The sequence below is a fragment of the Rousettus aegyptiacus genome, unplaced genomic scaffold (genome assembly GCF_014176215.1).
Source record: "Rousettus aegyptiacus isolate mRouAeg1 unplaced genomic scaffold, mRouAeg1.p scaffold_m13_p_2, whole genome shotgun sequence".
Classification (NCBI taxonomy): domain Eukaryota; kingdom Metazoa; phylum Chordata; class Mammalia; order Chiroptera; family Pteropodidae; genus Rousettus; species Rousettus aegyptiacus.
In genome coordinates this window covers 84,194,502-84,214,995 of record NW_023416295.1, presented here as the reverse complement: position 1 = coordinate 84,214,995, position 20,494 = coordinate 84,194,502, and the positions used below count along the sequence as shown (strand labels likewise).

At 50.7% G+C, this 20,494-nt stretch overlaps 1 protein-coding gene and 1 long non-coding RNA gene across 7 annotated transcripts in view; one reads left to right on the top strand and one right to left on the bottom strand.

Moving 5' to 3' along the window:
- GLI2 (GLI family zinc finger 2) overlaps nt 1-20,494 on the bottom strand; it is a 239,832-nt gene that overhangs the window by 37,725 nt on the left and 181,613 nt on the right. For all 6 annotated transcript variants that reach the window (XM_036236014.1, XM_036236016.1, XM_036236018.1 and 3 more), the window contains one exon: nt 19,572-19,677. In XM_036236014.1, coding sequence (XP_036091907.1) covers nt 19,572-19,677 — 106 coding nt within the window. The remainder of the gene's footprint in view (nt 1-19,571; nt 19,678-20,494) is intronic.
- LOC107501919 lies at nt 3,505-10,652 on the top strand. Its single transcript, XR_001594897.2, has 4 exons — nt 3,505-3,642; nt 5,006-5,146; nt 10,100-10,189; nt 10,355-10,652. It is a non-coding gene; the product is annotated as an uncharacterized LOC107501919 (long non-coding RNA).

Genomic DNA, 20,494 nt, shown 5'->3' with positions numbered 1-20,494 from the left:
CTATTCCAAAACGTGCCCATTAAAGAAAAATCACAAGTATGTCACTGGGAACCTAATTTACCAAGATTTAATTTTCAAGTGTTTTTAGAAAATAGAGTTTCTCTGTGATTTGACAGAATGCAAAGGAAAAATATGTTCGAATCAGATAAACATGGATTAGAAGCTCAGCCTTTAATAACTCAGTGTGACTGAGCAAGTAATTTAACCTTCCAAGCCTCAGTTTCCTTATCTGTAAAATGGGGATAAATAGTACTGTCTATTTCATAGGCTTGCAGTGGGGATGAAAGTCCCCAAATTGATGCCTGAGACAGTCAGCCAGTAAATGAGAGCTGCTGTTAGAGCATTACTACCACACTTTGAGGGAAAAAATCAGAAGTGCCTGGGGGGTGGGAGAGCCCCCAAAGTCTTCACATGGGCTTGATGTTGGATGTGAAAGGGTACTGTTAGAACTGGTTACTTCAGAGAGGGAATGGTGTATCTGCTGGCTGGAGTAAACCAAAGATTACTGATTATGCTCAATAGAGCGTGAAACCATGCTTTCAACACAATGCAAACCAGGACCCAAACAGGTGATATCCAGATGTCTTAACATCTGGGTTAACAAACTTCCCACTCGGAGGCTGCTCCCTTGGCCTGGGTATAAGCATTCTGCTACATTATTTTTTAGCTTTTGCAGACAGAGATTGCAGTGGATGTGCAGCTCCAACAAATCTCCTAGGGCACCTCCACACTGCTGTACTTCTTCCCACACCTATTCTTGGTCTCAGTGCCTCCTTGCACCTTATACCTTGTCAGGCTAATTCTTTGTCCTCCCTCTAAGCCCAGGCCACAGGACCTCCTCAGTGATGCCTGGGGAATCTCCTCTTGTCTCAGGCCCTGGGCTCATTGGGGAGGCCCAGGAGTCCTTTACAGGGGTTCCTGGCTGACTTTGGGACAGCGTTCCATAAAGGAAGTATGGCTGCATGGCCACGAGGAAGATATGTGAAAACTCTAGCACCAACAAGAAGGATTTGGGGTCCAGAGAGGGAAATCACCCCTCTATGACTTGTGGTCAGAGAGACACAAACCAGGATTCAGCCCAAGTCAGCATCACTTGCAGGATGGTGCTGTCCTCATCCCAGGGGCCACACCACCCCACCAGAGGACTCTGTTCCTTTGGTGTGACAGGGCAGGAAGCTACTGCCATACTCCAAGACAGACTCTGTAGTGGTTGTGGTGAGATGGGTCAGCTCACAGAGCTAATGAAAGGTACACAGGATAAGCCCTTGCTTTTCCTGATGCTGGGGAGGCTGCTGGTCCTGGTCCTCGCAGGGGTGGCATCCGGGCTGACAGAGCCTCCCTGAGGAGGCAGAACCAAATGCTCCTCTCTGTAAGCATGAAGCAGGACTAGATTCTGGAGGGTGTGGGAGGCATTCGGGGCCTGGAAGCGGTGGGGCAGGAACCGGCACCTGGGCACTGCCTGCCTTTTCCAGAGCACTGGTTCCCTCACCAACCTTGGTCCTTTCTGCTTAGCTGAGCACCCTTGGCCAAGATGCTGCCCCTCTCTGGCACCTCACCAGGTTGGCACAAAAAACAACAAAACAGAGCTGGGCACTTGGTAGGGGGTTAACAAGCATGGATTCCTTTCCCTTCTCAGTAACAAGTCAACTTGGGGTGTGGAGCATCTACTGACCTGGGCACCAAGTACCCAAGACAACAGGCCCAGCCACCAACACAGCCACAGACACCTGCCCGGGTACCTCTGGAAAGCCTCCCTAGATGTCCCCTCTGCACAGCACCACTGGGCTGTGCCATTACCTGGTATCTCCTCCAGACAGGCTGACTGTGTGCCAGCCATAATGGGCAATATGCATGTATTTCCTTTTTTAATCCTAATAATTTACAAAGTAGGTGCTTTATGCCCATTTACAGATGGGAACACGGCCAGAAAGGCTAGGTCCCTTGCCCAAGGTAGCAGGAAGTGGAGTCATAACCAACCCAGGTGGGTCTGGGCCTAAGCCTGTGCCTGAGCCTGTCCCCTCAACAGAGAAGTGAGTGTTCTTGATGACTGGGGTTCTTTGTGAGCGGGCCTTAGGCAGGCGCATGATCAGGGAGGGAGGGGCAGCACCTGAGAACGGGACAGCATTCTCCCCACTGTGTTTCAGTTCCCTTTTTATCTTCACCCCTACTTCGCCCCATCATCACGCATAATCCAATCCAGTTCTCAGGAGGGAGTTAGAACCGCTTCCTCACACTGTGTTGTGAATGACTGATAAGGATCCAGGGGCAAGGATGTTCCAAGAGATGTCATTCTGACATAGCAAACAAAGCGAAAGGAATTAATCTCAAATGGCAGAATTCCAAGCATTATTAATGCATTGGAGGATCAGAGGCTTCCCAGCAGCCCTGAAATCACACCAAAATTGCCAACCTACAAAGCGGGTCCTCCAGGGACCAAAGGTTCTTTTTCTTGGATGTTTGGTCCCATCCCAGGGCTCCACCAAGAGTTCCCCGCCAAGTTGGGTGCTTGCTGCCAGCCCTGATGAACTGACTACCATGCCATGGGACCGCACCAAGAAAGGCATGTGCTAGGAAAATATGAGCCCGGATTTAGGAACCTCCCCCCCCCGACAGCCCCCAACTGCAAACTTCTTTTTCTTCTACTTCCACGCCATTCACTGTGGGGTCTGACCCCAGTCTAAGCTGTGGCCTGTCTAGGCCTTGAATTCTGGCAACCGGGCAGAGATTCAAGGAGGTGGCCCTGAGGATAGGAGGAGAAGCCAGCTGTGTAAGCTTCTTTTGAAAGACGGTCAGTCTTCTATGTTGTAGATACACATGGATGCAAACTCACACACTTGTAGGCCGCAATCGACCAGACTGGCAGTCAATCTTTTTGCAAGCTGCATAGCTTGGACACTATTTTTCCCTTCAGTCCTGTTCTGAGGTCATCTGAGCCTAATTCTACCAGTTGTTTCTTAGTATATTTGTTCATATTCCCAACAAAATTGTCCCACGCACTTACTCTGTGCCCAGAGACGAGTAGGAAGCTCTGAAGATGCAGACCCACAGGTCAAGTAAGCAGCAAGCAGTTTGATAAAGGCTCCAACATAGGAATAAATTCCCAAAATGCCTTTAAGTGTGACAGAAGGCTCCTCAGAGAAGGTGAAATTTGGGCTGGGTTTGAAAGGATGAAGAGAAGTTTATGAGATAGTGCATCACAAATCAAGGAAGCAGCATGCGCAAAGAAAGGCTGGTGTGCGAAGGTTATGCATGAGGGGCTGGAGCACAGCCCACAGGGACTTTGAGCTGGATCTGTACTGGACCCACACCCCTTCTGTTGGGGGTGTGGGAGGGGTTGGGGTGGCATGTGATCTGAGTCCAGCTGAGCAAAGCATGCCCTATCCCTAGGCACCATGATTGGTTCAGAGATGGGCATGTATTCAAGACAGCAGCTTTAGCTGGACTCTAGGGAAAAAATGCTCTCTGTCCACAGGGGTTGTTAAGCAGAGAGGATGCAAGCAAGTGTGGAGCTGCTGAAGGTGTAGGGGGAGAAGCCAAGACTGAAGATGATACACAGAACATCAGAGCTGAGAGATGTTTCTTGAATTGGGTCCCTGGATATGAATCCGGCTTCAGCAGCAGCTAGTACTCTTGGCCTTTTCAGTACGTGAGCCAATACATTTGTTTGTTTGCTTGTTTGTTTAAACCAGTTTGAGGTGAGTTTTTCTCTCAGGAGGCTGCCAAGGTCTAGCAAGGCAAGCCTTGACTAATATGGCCACCCCTTCCCGGAGTGATCCTGGACCTAGCATTCTGCAAGGCAGACTTGAGCCACAGTTCCTTGGTCAGGTCCACTTTCCTACCTGCAGGACTGAAGGGGAGGGCCCCTGCTGAGGGCAGCAAGGGCAGCTGTGCTGGCCCTCTGTGTGTGGACACGAGACACAAGCAGGGGGCTCTGGGTTAAGAGAAACAGTCAAATATACTCCGTGTGTGTGTGTGTGTGAGAGAACATGTTGGTGACAGGAAGCAGTGCATTGCACAGGGCCCTTGCTAGGCCTATTCTGTTGCAGTAGAAGACTCCCGTGCTTCCTCCCAATGTTGGTGCTGGCCTGCTGGCTGGGCCTGGCTCTGACTCTCTAAAGGCTGGGGGCAGGCCCGGGAAAGGGCTACTCCTTAGAAGAGTCTTTCCTCTTTCTTCTTTTCCTTCCTTCCTGTTGGTAGGGGTCCTGCAAAGCCCCTGGACAAGATTTTAGGGCCAGGTTCAAAGATTAGGGTGATGGCCAAAGGAAGAAAGAAGGAAAAGGAGAAAGTGAGAATGGACAAAGCAAGCAGAGACCTAACTGGGTGGCTGTTGTTCTGGCCTAACTAGATGCTGCAGTTGGGGAGCTACTACAGCAGGGAAGCTGTTGCTGCTGCTGCTGACTAGGTCCCCAATATTCGCCGGACACCGACTGCGTACAACGCATCCAATGACTTTGCAAGGCAGGTTTTAGTACCTCCATTTTAAAGAGAAGGAAACTGAGGCTCGGGATAGTAATGAGACTTGCTCAAGGCTGCAGAGATGTTAAGTAGATGAGCCGGAATGGATGCTGGCCTTTCTGTGAAGTCTGACTCGGTACTGTGACATCTCTAACAGTCCGCCGAGTGCCAAGCTTCTGCCTCAGCTATCTCTGCTCTCGAGAAGTTGAGCTTGGTGTCCTTTTGCAGGCATCACTTCAGCTGGTCCTCATGCTGACATACCAAACAAAGGGAAAGGAATGCTGGAGGTGGGGTGCAGGCTGTGGGGAGCCCCCACACATGTGGATAAAGCCTGGACTTTCTGGGTATGAATTACAGCTCTGCTACTTACTGCGGTGGACCTTAGCGGTGCTATCTGCCCCTGAGCCTCCGTGTCCTTGCCTATAGGACATGGTGATGGAAATTGCCTGAAGCGCAGCTGTGAGATGTGCTGAGCTCAATGTGGAAAGTGTGTGGTATGGCCCTGGGTGCTTGGTAGGTGCTCAGCCAGTCTCATTATTTTTTTTCTTAGATTTAACAGATAAGCAAACAGAAGAAGCTCAGAGGGTGAAGGAGTGGACCCAGCCCACATCTTCAAACATCAAGTCCCAGGCGCATTCCTCATGTGCTGGTTCAAGATTTTTGGAAGGAAATGAAAGAAAAGGCCTAGGTGGTGAGAACCCTACAAGGCCATGGCCACGTGTAACTCAGTATCACACTGGCTGGGCCTGAGGGAGCATGTCTAGACTCTCGGAGACAGGCATCATCCCTGGGAGTGGGAATGATGGGGACACGTTCCTAGAGGGTGCATGACTTCCATGGGCTGGAGGGAAAAGTAAGACTTCGCTCGATGGGAGAAGGGAGGGCGTCTGACCTAAAACGCAGCCAGAGCCAAGGTGCAGGGGCAGGAACCAACATGCTCATGCTCCTTAATGCAATGAGGAGAAGGGACGGAAGTGCAGGGATTGGGGCCCTGTACCCTACCCCTGGTGCCTGTTTGGAAAAGCGGACAATGCAGAGCTGAGGGGTGCTGACTCATCCAGACTCAGCATGAGTGTTGGGGCAGGCTCTGCCCCTTGAGGGTCAGGAGCTGGAGGAAGGACCCTGGCAACCCAAAGATGCCCTTCCTGCTGACTTCGTGTAAAGACCTTCTGCGTAGATTAGCAGGGCCAGACTCCGGAAAGAGCAAGCCCTTTGTTTCCCACTGGGGCCCGGCAATACTGATTTTATACTCCTAACCAACAGAACTACGAGGGAATAATTTTCTGTTGTTTTAAGCCACCAAGTTTGTGGGAACGTGTTAGGAACTACTGTAGTATGCAAGCACGTGGTGCTAGTGTAGAGAAGGCCCCAGGAGGCTTGGACATAGCCATCATTATTACTGTCACCAATCTTCTGACACTGCCAGCTCTTAGAGAGCAGGGCCTGCCTAGTTCTCGGGACAGCCCAGCCCCCATGGATGCTCCATCAGTGGCAGGCTGGCAAGGAAGGGAAACGCCCCTCCATGCTGGGAGGGCACCTGAGCGCTCTGCTCCACCCACCTCGTGTGCACAGGGCTTTGGAGCGTGCCTTCCTGCCTGTCGCCCAGATTACACGGTCACTGACTCCTCATAGCTGAATGCACCCGAACACAGCCCCAACACGCCAACCCTCCTACCCCAAGGACAGCTTCCTCACAAGCACCGGTCTTGCCTTCGGGCTGAGATGCTACCACCCACCAGGATCACAGGGCCATGGGTGGGGTTGGCGGGCTCTGAGTGGAATGGCCATGACCTCTCTGCTATTGCTTAGCTGCTCGGGGTCAGGCACCCACTTTCTCAGAAACACTGGGCAGGTGGCCCCAGGCCCACTGATCTGCTAGAAGAAAAATGAATTCGCTAAAGCTGTTCTTGACACTCTGAGCTACTCTCCCACCAAAACTGGGATTCTTACTGCCAGCGCTGGGCAGGCACATGTCTGCTTCCACCAGGGCAGCCCCACAGAGCAGACTAGGGTCCACTGCTGCAGGCCTAGGTGGAGCTCTATCAGGCTTCTCTGGGTGGAGTTCAATCTCCTTTCCAAAGGTTTTGGTTTAGTTTAGTTTTGTTTCTTTTTTGCTTTTCTGTCTTTTGGGGACTTTGTTTTTGGTATGTGAAACTATCATTGGCAAGCTTGCTTCCATGTTTTCCACACATTAATTTGAAAAGTTCTAGAAATCACGTCCTTTTCAAAATAACACTCAAGGGGGTTGCCGCTGTAAAGAGATATACAGGGAATTCTTTTGGAAAGCACCAGAGAACTGCCCCCACCCAAACCGGAGCAGGCTTTATAAACCAGCAAATAGGACAACCATGAACAGGGGCCAGCCATGTCTAAACATTCACTGATTTGTTCATGTGTTCATACATCATTCCCTCCACCAGCCAATGTTCGGTGAGCATGGGCTTCTGACAGCACTGGGTGGTGCCCTGGGGGTCTGAGGAAGACTCAGCCAGGACTCCACACTCAAGAATTGTGGTAGGTGGTCACAAACCCAACTGTCAAGTGCTGCACCAGGTATGATGAACCCCAACACTCCCAGGGTCCACCCTGAAGCTACATGTGCACACACGTCAGCAGAGCACATGAGTATCCATGAGGCTGTGGCAATGACAAGCTGCCAAGGTGAGGCTGCCGGGTAGGGTGCCCTAGATCCAGCCATGAGCTCAGAAAACTACAACCTGCCCAGTTCATGGTTCACATGGCGCCCTGACAAAGTCACCATGCTGGGACCTGTGGGGTCATGGAGGAACTGTGGACACTGACTGCAGCCTGTAAAGAGAACACGAGGCACTAAAGCAGAAAGAAGGGTGGGAGGGAAAGAATTCTTCCACTCTGCTGGGGCTATCTCAGAAGGCTTCCTGGAGGGGGTGGCATCTGAGTTGGGCCTAGCCTATTTTATAGGGAAATGAAAAAAAGGCAGTGAGAGGTGCAGACCTGGTGTTCTATGGCAGAGAAGTGGAACAAAGGGCAGGTCACAATGGGGAACAGCTAACAGAATCCATGGGCTGAAGCTCTGAGCAGACAGCTGGGTGGGAAGAGAATGTGTGGGGAAAACCATAAAGGAGATGTAAAAAACCCGAGCTACGTTACAAGAACTTTCCTTCATCCAGGGAATGAAGAGACCAGGCGCAGACTGGGAGAAGCTATCTACAACACGTATAACTAACCATGGAATGAGTAGCCTTTCTATATAAAATGCTTGTTTAAATCTAGAGGAAAATGACAATTCCATAGAAAAATGGGCAAAATCCCTGAACAGGTATTTCACAAGAATGAAACATTATTGGCCAGTAAACATATGAAAGGATGCTCAGCTTCATTAGTAATAAGGGAAACAGAAAATGAGAATCACAGGGGGATGCCATTTTGGCAAAAATTTAAATATTGATGAAATCACCCTAAGAATAAGGAGGTGGAGCAAGCTGAGTCCTCAACCCCGGCTGCTGTGAGTGAGGGTGGAGAAACCACCCGGCAAAAGTCCAGCAACACCTAGGAGGGGTAAAACATGAACAGCCTATGACTCAGCAATCTCATTCCCAAGCAAACACTCATTGCGAAGAACGGGCTGTGCCCGGGGTCTGGAGGACGGTACAGGAGCATTCGCTGCAATAATGTTTAAAACAGCAAAGGCAGGTGCATCCCAGATGCCTGTCAACACAGAGCAGTGAGAATTAATAAACTAAGGGCCTCACGCATTAATGGGTGAATCTCCAGAACATAATTCTCGGCATGAAAAGCAGATTCCCAAAGAATACATCTATGCCAATTCCATTTATATAAAGCACACAAAGCAAAACTGAACAATGAACAGTTGGAGGAGTCACCTGCAAGGTAGATATTACAGATGCCAGGGGATGACAAACTCCATACCCCAGAATACGTGGAATAGGAGGGTCTGGGAGGACAGTGGAGGGGCACACAAGACCTCGAAGGAGCTGCCACATCCCCAGTCCTTGGGCTGGGCAGGGCATCAGGGTATATGTCTTCACATCTTAACTATGCGTTTGCTATTCTTTGTATGTCTTCGATATTTTATAAGACTAAGTTTTTAAAAAGGCATAGCTGGATGGAAGCTGGCCTCTGCTTAGCAGCTGGCTGAGTGGATGGGGTTCTGGGGTGGAGAGTGGAGTGGCCACAGGGCTGGGAGTAGAGGACTTGTGTGGGCTGCTGGAAAGCAAGTGAGGTTCAGTGGTTGTCTCTCTGGTCACCCAGTGGACTCATCTGGGCCACTCCATCTGTCCGCTGCCAAGGCTCCCTCCTGGCTGGTCCCAGCCCATCCGTCAGGACTGCTCTGCAACCGACACACATCGGTGTACACACGCAGTCCTTTCGCCCCTCCGCTGACCCTGTTCCATCATAGACCTGCACACTCCGCCAGACCTAGCTGAGCGCCAGCTTTCAGCTGTCACTCCCTACGCAGAGCAGTAATAAAGAAATCACTGTTTTCAGCTGACAAAGAGCAGATTTCTTACTAAGTAAACACTGATGTTTTCGTAGGGAAATTAGGTTATAAAATTGCGCCTACAAAGAAGGCCATACAGATGGACTTGGTTAAGCTCTAGCCGCACAGGCAACGGGGGTTAATTCAATTGCCCACCCTTTATCACGATTTTTTTCCCTTTGGAGCAGGAAGATAGGAAGGTATCAGCTTTTCAAACATAAAAACCCAAAAGCATAAAAAATAAAAGGGAAGGATCAAGGAGGCTTTTTTCCTAGAAAACGATGGCTGGTACTCAGCTAGGCTGGGTGAGAGGCCTTGGATTTGAGCCATGTGTCCAGGGTTGGGGCGGGGGCAGGCAAAACGCAGCTGGCCCTGGGGGAGGCTTATGGGGGAGCCGGTCTGGATTAGCCCTCTGCAGGTGACCTGTGGCATGGGTTAACCTCAGGGTAGGAGGGGCCTTTGTCTGCAAGAGGAGCTGCCCCTGGCTGAGCACAGCTGAGCAGAATCTTCCAGTAAGTTACGGCTTTACGGGAGCTGTCATATCACAGGGTAAACGCAGGGGCCCTGGAAGTAGAGCCCTGGTGGGAATGAGACTTGGGGTCTTGGAGGTCGGGGGGCATCTTTAGTAGAAGACTTGACTTTTCATTAGACTTGACTAGGGGTCTGGGTTTAAGCACTGAGGAAAGGCCTGGGGTGGAGACTACACACAGGGAACCCCCCCCCCCCCAACTCCCCTCACTGGGGAGAATTCCTCAGCTCCTCTGGCCAGCCTGCCAAAGTGGTGTGTGGAATTTCCTTTCCTGGATGCCTGTCAAAACTAGATGGATAATCCCGAATAGTTTAGATAAACGTCTTCTTGGAGCTGGGTGTGCTGCTGGTTTTTACCAAGCTTTTGTGTCCATTACTATGTGTAAAGAGGGCCCCTCTTTCATGTTGGCATTGGTGGCTGCCTGGGAGCGAAACGCCTCACTGAAACGGGCAACCCACGAAGGTGGTGAAGCCCCCTGGTGGGCTGGGGGTGGGATGGGGAGAGGCAGGCCTCCTGGACCTTTCTGCTAATAAATGCTTTTCCATTCCTGGTTACCTAGTGCTCGGCGCTCTCCTGCAAACCCCTTCCAGCACACCACCCTGTAACTGTCCCGTTTCTCCCCTTGCCCCTCCTAGACCATGAGATCTATGTGGACAGCAAGACTGTGCCCCCTTGGGCCTGTATCCCCAACAACCTGGAACAAGGCTGGCACACATAGGCACTGGGTGAGTATCTTCAAATAAACCTTCCCCCATGAGTTAAGCAACAACTAATCTTTCTCTGCTTTGCTTGGGCGGGACAGGTCAAGTTCACATTTCAGAAATGCAGCTCCTGGGAGGAGAGGGTGAGGGAGTGGCTCCCCCTGCACCCAACATATTTCTTCTCCACAGGCACCGGGACACGTTATCGATGCAGCAAGATGGCTACAGTGATGGAGGCTTGGTCAGCGACAGGACTCATGCAGGGGATTGCTCCTGCATTCCCTCAACAAATGATGCAGGCCAGTAGGAGTGACCCAGAGGACAGCACTTGGGATACAGATAAACAGCAACAGTGACTCAGGCTGAGTAAATAAATGCTTCTGGCCCTGGAATCAGCTTCCACTTAGAGTGGACAACCTGAACACATGCAGTGGGAGAGGACGACCCACCTTGAAGGGCAACCTACCCCACCACGACTGAAATTTTACTATTAGTGATTAATTCCTTTGGATTACTTATTGTGCCGTTCCTATGTTTGTCAGTCAGGATTAGACACTGTAGCCCCAAGACCTGCGGTGAGATGCCCCTTGCTCTCCATGGATAATCATGGCATAGAGAAGAACTCAAGCGTAGGGAGGGGTCCGAGCTCACTTACTAGCTGAGTGATTGTGGAAAGCTCTTAAATTCTGGTAACCGCCAGTTTTTTTATGACTTGTGGAGAATGTGAGCCACCTTACAGGGTGTTGGGAACACTGGATATGATGCCGTCCACCCTGAATCCAAGAGTGCCTGGAACATAATGTGGGTTTCCTTTTAGTGTCCACATGAGAGTGAGAAGAGCACAGGATTGTCCAGCACTCAGTATGTTCCAGAAGCTGTTCTATGCACTTTACTCACTCATCTAATCCTCACAACCCATGTGGGGGTACTGCTGCATTCCCATTTTAGAGACAAAGAAACTGAGGCTCACAGAGGTTACACAGCCAGCCCAAGAATAAAGAGGGCATGAGTGACAGAGGCAGGACTTACACTCTGCCCCATCCTTTTCTGCCTGCATCGAGGGGGTGTGTGATGAGAAATGCCCAAAATGATGGAGGACAGGAGAGGAACCAGCAGGTCACCTCCAGCCCTGCGGGACCTTTCCACCAGGCAGCCCTGCATGCCCTCCCCGTGGCAGACCCGCCTCATCTCTGCACATCAAGATGTGCTTCACTCCTGGGCCCTCCCTCCCGGGCCCTCCCTCCCCTCAGCTGACCACATGGACTCACTCTTATGCCCAGAGCCAGGCAGCTCCTCTTCTGCGAGGGGCCAGCATTCAGCCAAGATCAAAGAGCAGGCTGCCTTATCAGACACGCTTTTCATTAAACTTTTACAGGCCAGACTCTATTATAAATGAGCTGTCTGTGCCACGCTGCAGAACACCTTCCTAGAGCTGAGAATCTGAGGCTCTCTACATTGAGAGAGTCTTTAGCAGAGCAATTGGGGCGGAAAGTGGGCCTCTGGGGTCAAAATGCCCAGGTTCAAATCTCATCTGTGCTGCTTAGTTGGAGAATGTCACTGGAGCAAGCAGTCGACCTCATTGTGCCTCGATTTCCCCACTTAACAAGTGGGAGTAACAATGCTGCTTTCTTTATAAGGTATCAACGAAGGTTAGGTGGCATAATCCGGAGGGCTGAACCCAAGATGCTGTGACTGCCCAGAGAGAAGAAAAGGCTAGTCTGAAGGGGTCTCTAAGGGTCACTGCATCACCATGAGCCAAGGCTTCACATCTGTTGGTCACTCAGTCCTCAGATAGCTATGGGAGGTTGGTGTGCTGCCCTATAAACTCCTGGTGCCAGAGTTTTCTGGGCTCCATGACTACCTGCCATTCGATTAATCTAAAGAAGTGGTCAGCCATGGCAGGTTTTAAGGAGCACTTCCTGGAGAAAGAAAGGGAGCAAGGACCCAAGTGGGGAGGAGGGACAAGGCCCTTGGTGGGAGACCCCAGGCCCACCCAGCCTCTTGGCTCAGGGGCCAGACAAGTAGACCGGTCTTTCGGAAGTCTCGTCTTTCCACGAGTCCCTGAAAAGAAGCACGCATGTTTGCCCAGGGAGGAGAAAGTTCTCTGTGAAACACAAACAGAGTCAGTCCTCTATGAACCGTGAACCTGATGGGTTGTGCCAAGAACCAAGAAGAAAATATCCATGTATCTGTCTGCTTTGCCTTGGTGACTGGCTGAGGGCAAAGCTATCAGGGCCCAGGACGGTGCAGGTGAGTTGGAGGTGTGTGTTTATTAATCTCACAATAAGCTAGTGCGGGCTTTATGGAACACTGACCTTGGAGAAATTCATCTTCAAATCCCCCTGGACTAGAAGTTCATGAGCTCAGGCAGCAACAGCAAAGAAACGACTTTCTTAAGTGAAGCACACCAGCGGAGGGGCTAAACATCTCCATTAACAAGCAGTCACCAGGACGAGGTGGCGCTCAGACATCCTTAATGGCTCTCTCAGGGGGCTCTGGGTAATTTGCACGTGTGACAAAGTGTGCAGATAATGGTGGGAGGCGGGGGCCCTCACACCCACCAGCAGGCATTCCCTCTCTTTCCTTAAAGTACCTGGGCCAGCATGTTGACTTTACAGGAATTGATAGCCAAGCCCCAGAACCATCTGTCCCTAACAAGAGCCTCCCTCCTCTCTCCTTCTCTGTGCAGGAGGGCCTTGGCCGTGGCCACTGGAGCAGGGCAGCTGGGGGTCAGGGATGTTAGTGGCCAGGTATAGAGAGCCTGGCAAGAGGAGGGAGATCCTTTCCATGGTTGAGATGTTGTAGCTGTCTACTCACCCTCTAGCCCCCACCCCAATATGCTCACCTTCCTCTGCCAGCTGAGAATATGAATAGATTTAGATTAATTTTGGGGCACTGGATCTGTGAATAGGAGATAAAAGAGAGCCAGGGGGGTTTTAACACCCTGTATCCTGTAGTAGTCATCATTGAAGGAAAAGGCCCTTCAGCCTGGTGGTTCCATGACTCTGGAAAGCCAACACACACCTCTGGGCTTGCTTTCTTGAGCATAAAATAAGCAAGGTGGCCTGTGATGGTCCCCAGACTCTGGCCTGTGGGTACTTGTAACCAAGCAGATTCTAAGACCTTACTGTAGTCTGAAAGAACCGGGAACTTCTGGGGTCGGGGCCTAGGCACGTGTATCTTTAAGACACATCCCAGCTCGGATTTGCAGCAAGGTTTGAGAAATGCTGCACAAGGTGGTCTCTGTAACCCTCAGGGCTGGAAGCAGCTGGAACTGGTCCTCTCTGAAACCCCAGGACAGGGCTGCGGTGGGAAGGAGCCCACAAGAAAATGGTGAGTTGATGGTCAGTCCCAGCCTCCTGAACCAGGAACCTGAGTTTCTACCTTGCCCACCAAAACACACGCGTTCACCCTGGCCCCAGGCAGCCAATGCTCCTGCTTGTTAGACTGCTCACACAAAGTAACCAGGGAGCTCTAGCTGGGGGCCTTGCCACATCTCGGCCTTAGTCCCCACAACATCCAAGAGCTAGTTTCCAAGGGGGCAGGGGCGAGGAGCGTGTCCGAAGTACTCCTCTTTCCTGCTGGCAGTCACCAGGCAGTGGAGAGACTATGGGGCCTTCTCTTCCCACCCTGAAGAAAGAAAGAAATCCCAGAACCTCAGGAGCATGTCGCATGGGGAGAGGGGGTCATAAGAGAACTATGCCTGAGCAGCACAAACAACCCCCTCACTTGTCTCCCTAGCACCTGTGGTTTACACAGATGAAACGTGCTGCGCCGGGAGTCCACGAGCAGAGCCATTTATCCTTCCGGAGCCATCTGAGCACTAGTGAGCTCTGCAGGTCCTGCTGTGGTTTGTACCCCCAGGTGACTAGGACAAGTGGCTCTGGAGAGCGGGAAGCCGTCCAGCTGTGCTGGCTGGCTGGGTGGGTGGGTGTTCACGCGCTGAGCTCCACCCCTGCTCCTCCCATGTGTAGCTGCCCAGTTGGAACAGTGTGAAGTCAGCCCTGGCCCTGCTCCCCTCCTGCTGAGGACCATGATGACAGCTAATGACCCCCCTTCTGTCCGTCTTTAACTGCTCCTCCAGTTACCCTGAAAATAAATCCCATTGCTCTCTCTGCTCCTGGTTGCCAAAAGACAAAGTCCAAACTCCTCAACTGGGGAAAAAAGACTCTCTTTTCCACCCCCAGGGGTACTTCTTCAGCCCCATTTCCCACCTTCTTCTGTCACAGTCACCCAATAGTAGCCTCTTCCAAGGACATGCTATGGCCTGCCTCTGCCACGTGCATCCCTTGGCCTTCAAGGCAAGTAGAATAAGAGTAATGATAATCATTGTTAACATCAATTAAATGTTTCCAAACTCTTCTAAGAGCTTTACTTATAGTACCCAACTCCATTCTCAAAGTAGATGGGGCAGGTATCCTTATCCTGCCCTTTTACACATGAGAAAACTGAGGTTTATTCCTTCAGGTTGGTCAGCCCTCCAAGGCTAGTGATTTCAGCACTGGGGTTTGAGCCCAGGTAGCCTGGCAGGGCCCATGCCAGCAATGCTCCTGCAGGCCAGGACAGGGCTGAGGAGGCCCGTGGTGGAGCCCTCCGTGCAGGGCCCCGAGCACTGAAGCTCGATCACCAGACCATGCGAGCTACTGGGCCAGGGTCCCAGGCGCCTGAGCCGAGGCCCTGTGCATGAAAGCAGCAGGCAGAGGCTCCAACTAGGGCTGACAAGAGACGACACCGCACTTCATTTGCTGCGCGACGTGTTATGTAATTAGACACATTTGGTGGCGGCAGGGAGAAGTGGTCTGTAGCAGGGGCTTGACGGAGCGGGTGCTCCACCAGGCTCTGACCACATTAATCACAGGAGCCACAGAAATAGGGGCTGTTTTTTCCCTCGGCTTTGTACTGCTTCCCACCTGGACACTGAGGGCAGGGCTGAAGGAGTGGGCTTTCCAGAACTTGCCTTGTCCTACTGTGGCCTGGGTGGGACCAGCTGTCCTGATAAGGTAGAGCCACTGGAAGCCCAGCCCAGCCCAGCCCAGCCCAGCAGGACGTGGGCTTTGGGAACACTGCTGCTGCCCGTCACTGGGGCGTTCACCAGACTAGCCCTCGCTTGGCTGGGGAGGGGAGGCTCGTGCAGAAGCAAGCACACCCGATGTGCAGGGATGACCCATGAAAGTCAGTGCACTTCTCTGGGCCTCGGCATCTGTAAGATGCAGATTCTAACCCCATCTCACAGAGAAATCAGGAGGTGAAACACCAGGCTCCACGGCAGAGCCTGGCCTGCTGCAGGCTCTGTACAAATTACTGACACCCTTTATTATATTCTACGTTGCCACTGGGACTTGGTGATCCCAAATGGGCTAAATAACAACCTCCAGCGAGTTCCAGGTCCTAATCCCTAAGACTTGTGAATGTACCCTCTGGGGGAAAGGGGACATTGTAAATGTGGTTGAGTTAAGGACCTTGAGAAAGGAAGATTATCCTGGATTATCCAGTGGGCCCTTAAAGCAATCATAGATGTCCTTATAAGAGAGGTGGAGGGAGCAAAGTACCACAGAAGAGGAGGAAGGCCACATGAGAACAAAGCACGGGGAGAAAAGGGGATGTGATAAAAGGTAGGGGAGGGGTCCTGAGCCAAAGAAATGAATTCTCTCCTGGAGCCTCCAGAAGAAGCCAGCTCTGCCAACACCTTCATTTTAGATCAATAAGAACTACTTTAGACTTCTGGCCTCCAGAACTGCATAAGAATAACATATATTGTTTTAACCCACTAAATTTGTCATAATTTGTTATAGGAGTAACAGAAAACTAATACACTTGCCTTCAGTTATCGAGTCTAGTGCAAGAGCCATCCAGGCCAGTGAGTGACAAGAACATTTGCACAGGCCCGATGGCCTAGTCAGACCTCCCCTGCTACCTGCCTCTGTCGCCTTCTACTTCTCCAAGTGCTCTGGCCACACTGCATTCCTCGTTGCCCAGGAAGAAAGCAGGCCCAGACAGGGGACATGACCTGTGTCCAACACAGAGTGGTGAGTGGCAAAGCCTGGAGAGAACTCAGGGGTGGCCTCTTGGCCACAGCTCTCTACTATCACAGGGAGCGGCAGCACTAAGGGCCCCCTCATTCAGCAACAAGTGCTTTCTGCAGCTACAGCAGCTCAAAGCTGAGCTTGTAGCAGTATCACCTGGAGGGCATAGTAAATATGGATTGTGGGTCCCACCCCAGAGTGTCTGACTCAGCAGGTCTGGGCCAAGGCCTGAAACCTGCATTCCCAACACCCCCCAGGGTCGTGTATTGCTGGTTCAGAGGTCTGGGGAACAACTAAGCTGGGTGCGTGCCTTAACAAAGGGCGGAATATGCTTTCAAAAAAGAATGGGCTGGACCCCTTCGGTGTTCACATCATAAAAATGCTCCCAGGAGAGAGGCCAACTGAGGGACTGGGCTTAGGGAGTTGTAATCAGGTTTCTAATTCTCCTAATCCTTAAGTGGATGACCTTGATGCTTAGCTGTTTAACCTCTCTGCTGCCTCAGCTCCTTCATCTGTAAAATGGGATGATATGAAATGCACATCATCCAGGGTTGTTGAGAGGATTAAGTGAGAGGAAACACATAAAGTATTTACAACAGTCATTAAGGTCAGAGTTAATTCGAAAAATAGCATTCACCGATGGTGGGGTCTTCCTATGTCTCTGTCATTGCCCCTAGGTATGTGACTAGATATGAGCCCAGATGTTCATCTGCAGAGTGATACAAACCTGCACAGGCGCTTCCTGCAGGGAGCCTCAGCACTGCCTGTGTCTCTGTCTCCAACCAGCACTGGGCCCCTTGCAGGGAGCACTTTGCTGCAGGCCTACTGTGCCCAGGATCTGTGTTGCTGAACCAGCGAAACATTTCTCAAGAGGAGAAAATCAGCATTTCTACCCCTATTCTAGATAAAGACTCAGCTCCATTAATAGGCTTAGGATTCTCAGATGCCACCAACTAAGCAATTTTCAGTGATCCGTTAGCTCTAAATGTATCAACCTCCCAGAAGCCACTGGAGCTGAGGTCTCACCCATCTGCAGCTGGAGGGCCCCGGGAGGCGGGCAGAGGGCTAAAGTGGGCACGAGGCCACCAGCAGCAGGTCCTAGTCAAGTGGGAACCAGCTACATGAACCGAAATAAAATGAAAGGTTCCCAACACATCGAAAGACATGAGAGAAAATATCCAAATCTGGGACAATTTGAACAATACAACAAATAGTGATAACCAGGGAGTATAACTCATAGAATAACAAAATATCTATGCACTTATTTAAAATAAAGAAATGAAGAAATGGAGGGGGAAGGGACAGCTCTTCCTTACAGTAAAAGTCCAAAGGATAAATGTGGAAGGAATGATGGAAATAGAAAAGCACCACTTGGCAAATGCTAGTAGTTCCTGTTTCTGACAAGAGCCAACAATGGTTGTTAAAATTAGTGGATGAATTTATGATGAGAAACAGAATATTCACATATTACCAAAGTATCACCCCACAATCATTAATTACAAAGGGACCAACTTTAAAGCTGAGAACCTCCCTGAATCAAGTGATGAAAATTAATCTCCAGTGATGAGAAGTAGTGCCATGATGCACCTCTGACACAACGTACTAGGAAGGGCACAATGCCACTTTTATTACTATTCTCCAAGTAATAAATTCAGATAAGTTCTAAACTTAATCATGAGGCATCATCAGGCAAACCCAAATTAAGGACATTTTATGCAGTAACTGGCCTGTCCTCTTCAAAAGTGTCAAGGTCACTAAAGACAAGACAGACTGAGCAACTGTCCTGGATTAAAGATAACTAAGGTGACAAGATGACTAAATGCAAAGGCTGAATCCTGAATGGGAGAAAAAAGATACTAGTAGGCAACTGGCCAGATCTGGGTAAGATTTATAAGTTAGTTAATAACAATGTATTAGTGTTTTGGCTCTGTTAAGATGTTAACATTTGAAGAACTGGGTGAAGGGTATAATGGAAATCTTTGTACTATTTTTGCAACTATTTTCATATGCCTGAAATTATTTCAAAGTAGAAGATATTTTAAAAAAATAAATAAAACTCCTAAATTTGCTCTGCCATGGGGAAGCAATGGGGGCGCCCAGAAACAGGAGTCACTTGAGGGCTGGGACACCTTCTCAGTCACCTGCCTTTCGACCAGGCACAGTGTTTGCCTTGAACACAGTGAGTGCCCAGTAAGTATTTACTGACTTCATTTCAGTGGGACCTGGGAGAGGCAGGAGGGTTTGTCTTCAGTGAGTGGAATGTGTGAAGAGGGCTGTGCACTCAGCGAACAAGATCGTGCACTTACTAGATGTCAGACATTGTCAATACAGAAATGAGAGGGCAGCACAGAGCCTGCTGGGAAGCAGGTGTGAAACATCGTTTCTGTGTGGTAGCGGATGGGAATTCGGGAAAGGTCCCACTCAGTGTGGGGGAGCTCAGCACTTCCAGGAGGGAGGTGGCAGCTCCTGAGCTGAGGATTAGAGGATCCATAGGAGGTGGCCAGGAGGAGGGGGCATTCTAGCAGGCTGGGCAGCAGGCGCTGAGGCACAGGGACATGTGACAGGGTCATGTATGCTGGAAACACAAACAGGAACTTGGACGGATGACATGTATGGGTCAACTGACTCTTCATAGTAGGTCCCCTGCTAGGCAGCTGTGAGGAGTAGCAGAGATGTTGAGGGTGAGGGGAAGGTGTGGGCCTCTTCTGGAAGCATATAAATGGGGTAGCAAGGGCACAGGTCTTCGGGTCATAAAGACAAAGAAAAGCGACATCAGCCACCAGCTTCGAAGCCCCAGGTAGGAATGCAGAGGAGCAGGGTTAGGTATAGTGAGACAGCACTGGTGACCCCCCTTCTACACGGGAGTCTCAAAGCAGGGAGTAGGATGAGGCCCCAAAGTATAACTTCGAGCTCGTCTTTATCGGTCGACCCTGTAATTTAGGGTCCAAATTGGGACAGCTGAGGGAGTAAAAGGGGCACTATGAATTATTATGCTGGGACAACATATAACGAAGGTCACCGTACTTGCGTGGGACCTCTGGCCTTGGAGGGATTTCCCACTGTGTATGTGAGTGAAGGACCCAAGGTGCTTACGGGTACACCGGGAGAGTCTGGAGCCTTGGAAGCGGGGATGTGTGAGATAGCAGTGCTTCCTTCTCAAGTAACCAGAGGGGAGCTAGGTGTGCACATCCCGCCCACACGTTCACACGTTCACACAGGGTCCTGAATGAGTACACTCTTGGGCAGCAAAAGCTCAGGACGATGCAGATAAGGAACTCCAAAAAGAAAAACAGCGGCAGGAGAGGTGGCCGAGGCTGGCAGGCCGGCCTCCCCAGTGGCAAGTGACTCACATGCTGGGGAGACGGGACGAGGGCAGAACTTACCCGTGCATGCCATGGACAGAGTGAGGCTCGTAATGGTACCGTCCTTCCTGGTGTCTCATGTCAATCGGTAAGGGAGCATGGAACGGTGGCAAAAGGTGCTGCGGCACTGTGCAGGGGGAAAGAGAAAAAGGACTTCAGAACCTTTTCCCCTCCCTCGAAAAGCAATTTTCAAAGGGCTTTAAAGCTCAATGAATTTCAGAGCAAGAGCAGTCAGGACAGGGGGCTCTGAGGTGCCCTGGCTATCACACACCCACGAAGGGGGATGAATAAATAATCAAAGTCAGCCTGAGAACCCTACATCTTTCACATAAAAGATCCCCAACCGCGCTCTTGACAAAGACAAGCAGCTAAGCGCTCTTTGAACTCGGGGAGATTACAGGCTCGGCCGCAAATCAGGGCTGACAGAGCCGACAGGCTTCTGCCCATCCCGGCCTTGGCTGCGTGTGGCTCCGGCAGCCCGGGGTTATGGCATCCACACGGGCTGGCAATATTTACCTAGAACCATCTGTGAAGCCAGGGCTTGTTCCAGCTGCAGCCAGCGGACACCTTTGTGGGTCTGTTAATTCTCCTGCTCTTAATAATAATTACTGACCCGAAGTGTGCTGGCAATGCCTCTAAGATGCAAATACCAACTCGTGAGCATCGGTGTCCAGAGGTGAGTCAGCCCCTGTCTGCACTTGGCCTGCCCTCAACAAATCATCATAATTGTAGGATGCTCTTTGCTTATTAAAAAGAAAAAAAAAAAACTCCTATGTACCCTGGAGGCAAACATAATTATAGGCTCTAGGAAAACAAGGCTCTTTAAAAAGTAGTTAGACTGGGAAAAAGGCTAAAAAGTAGAGATTTCTCAGTTGACTCTCACTCAGGAGAAAGGCCACGGGGCCAGCGAGAATCAGTGGTGAGTCCGAAGTGCTGACTAGTTT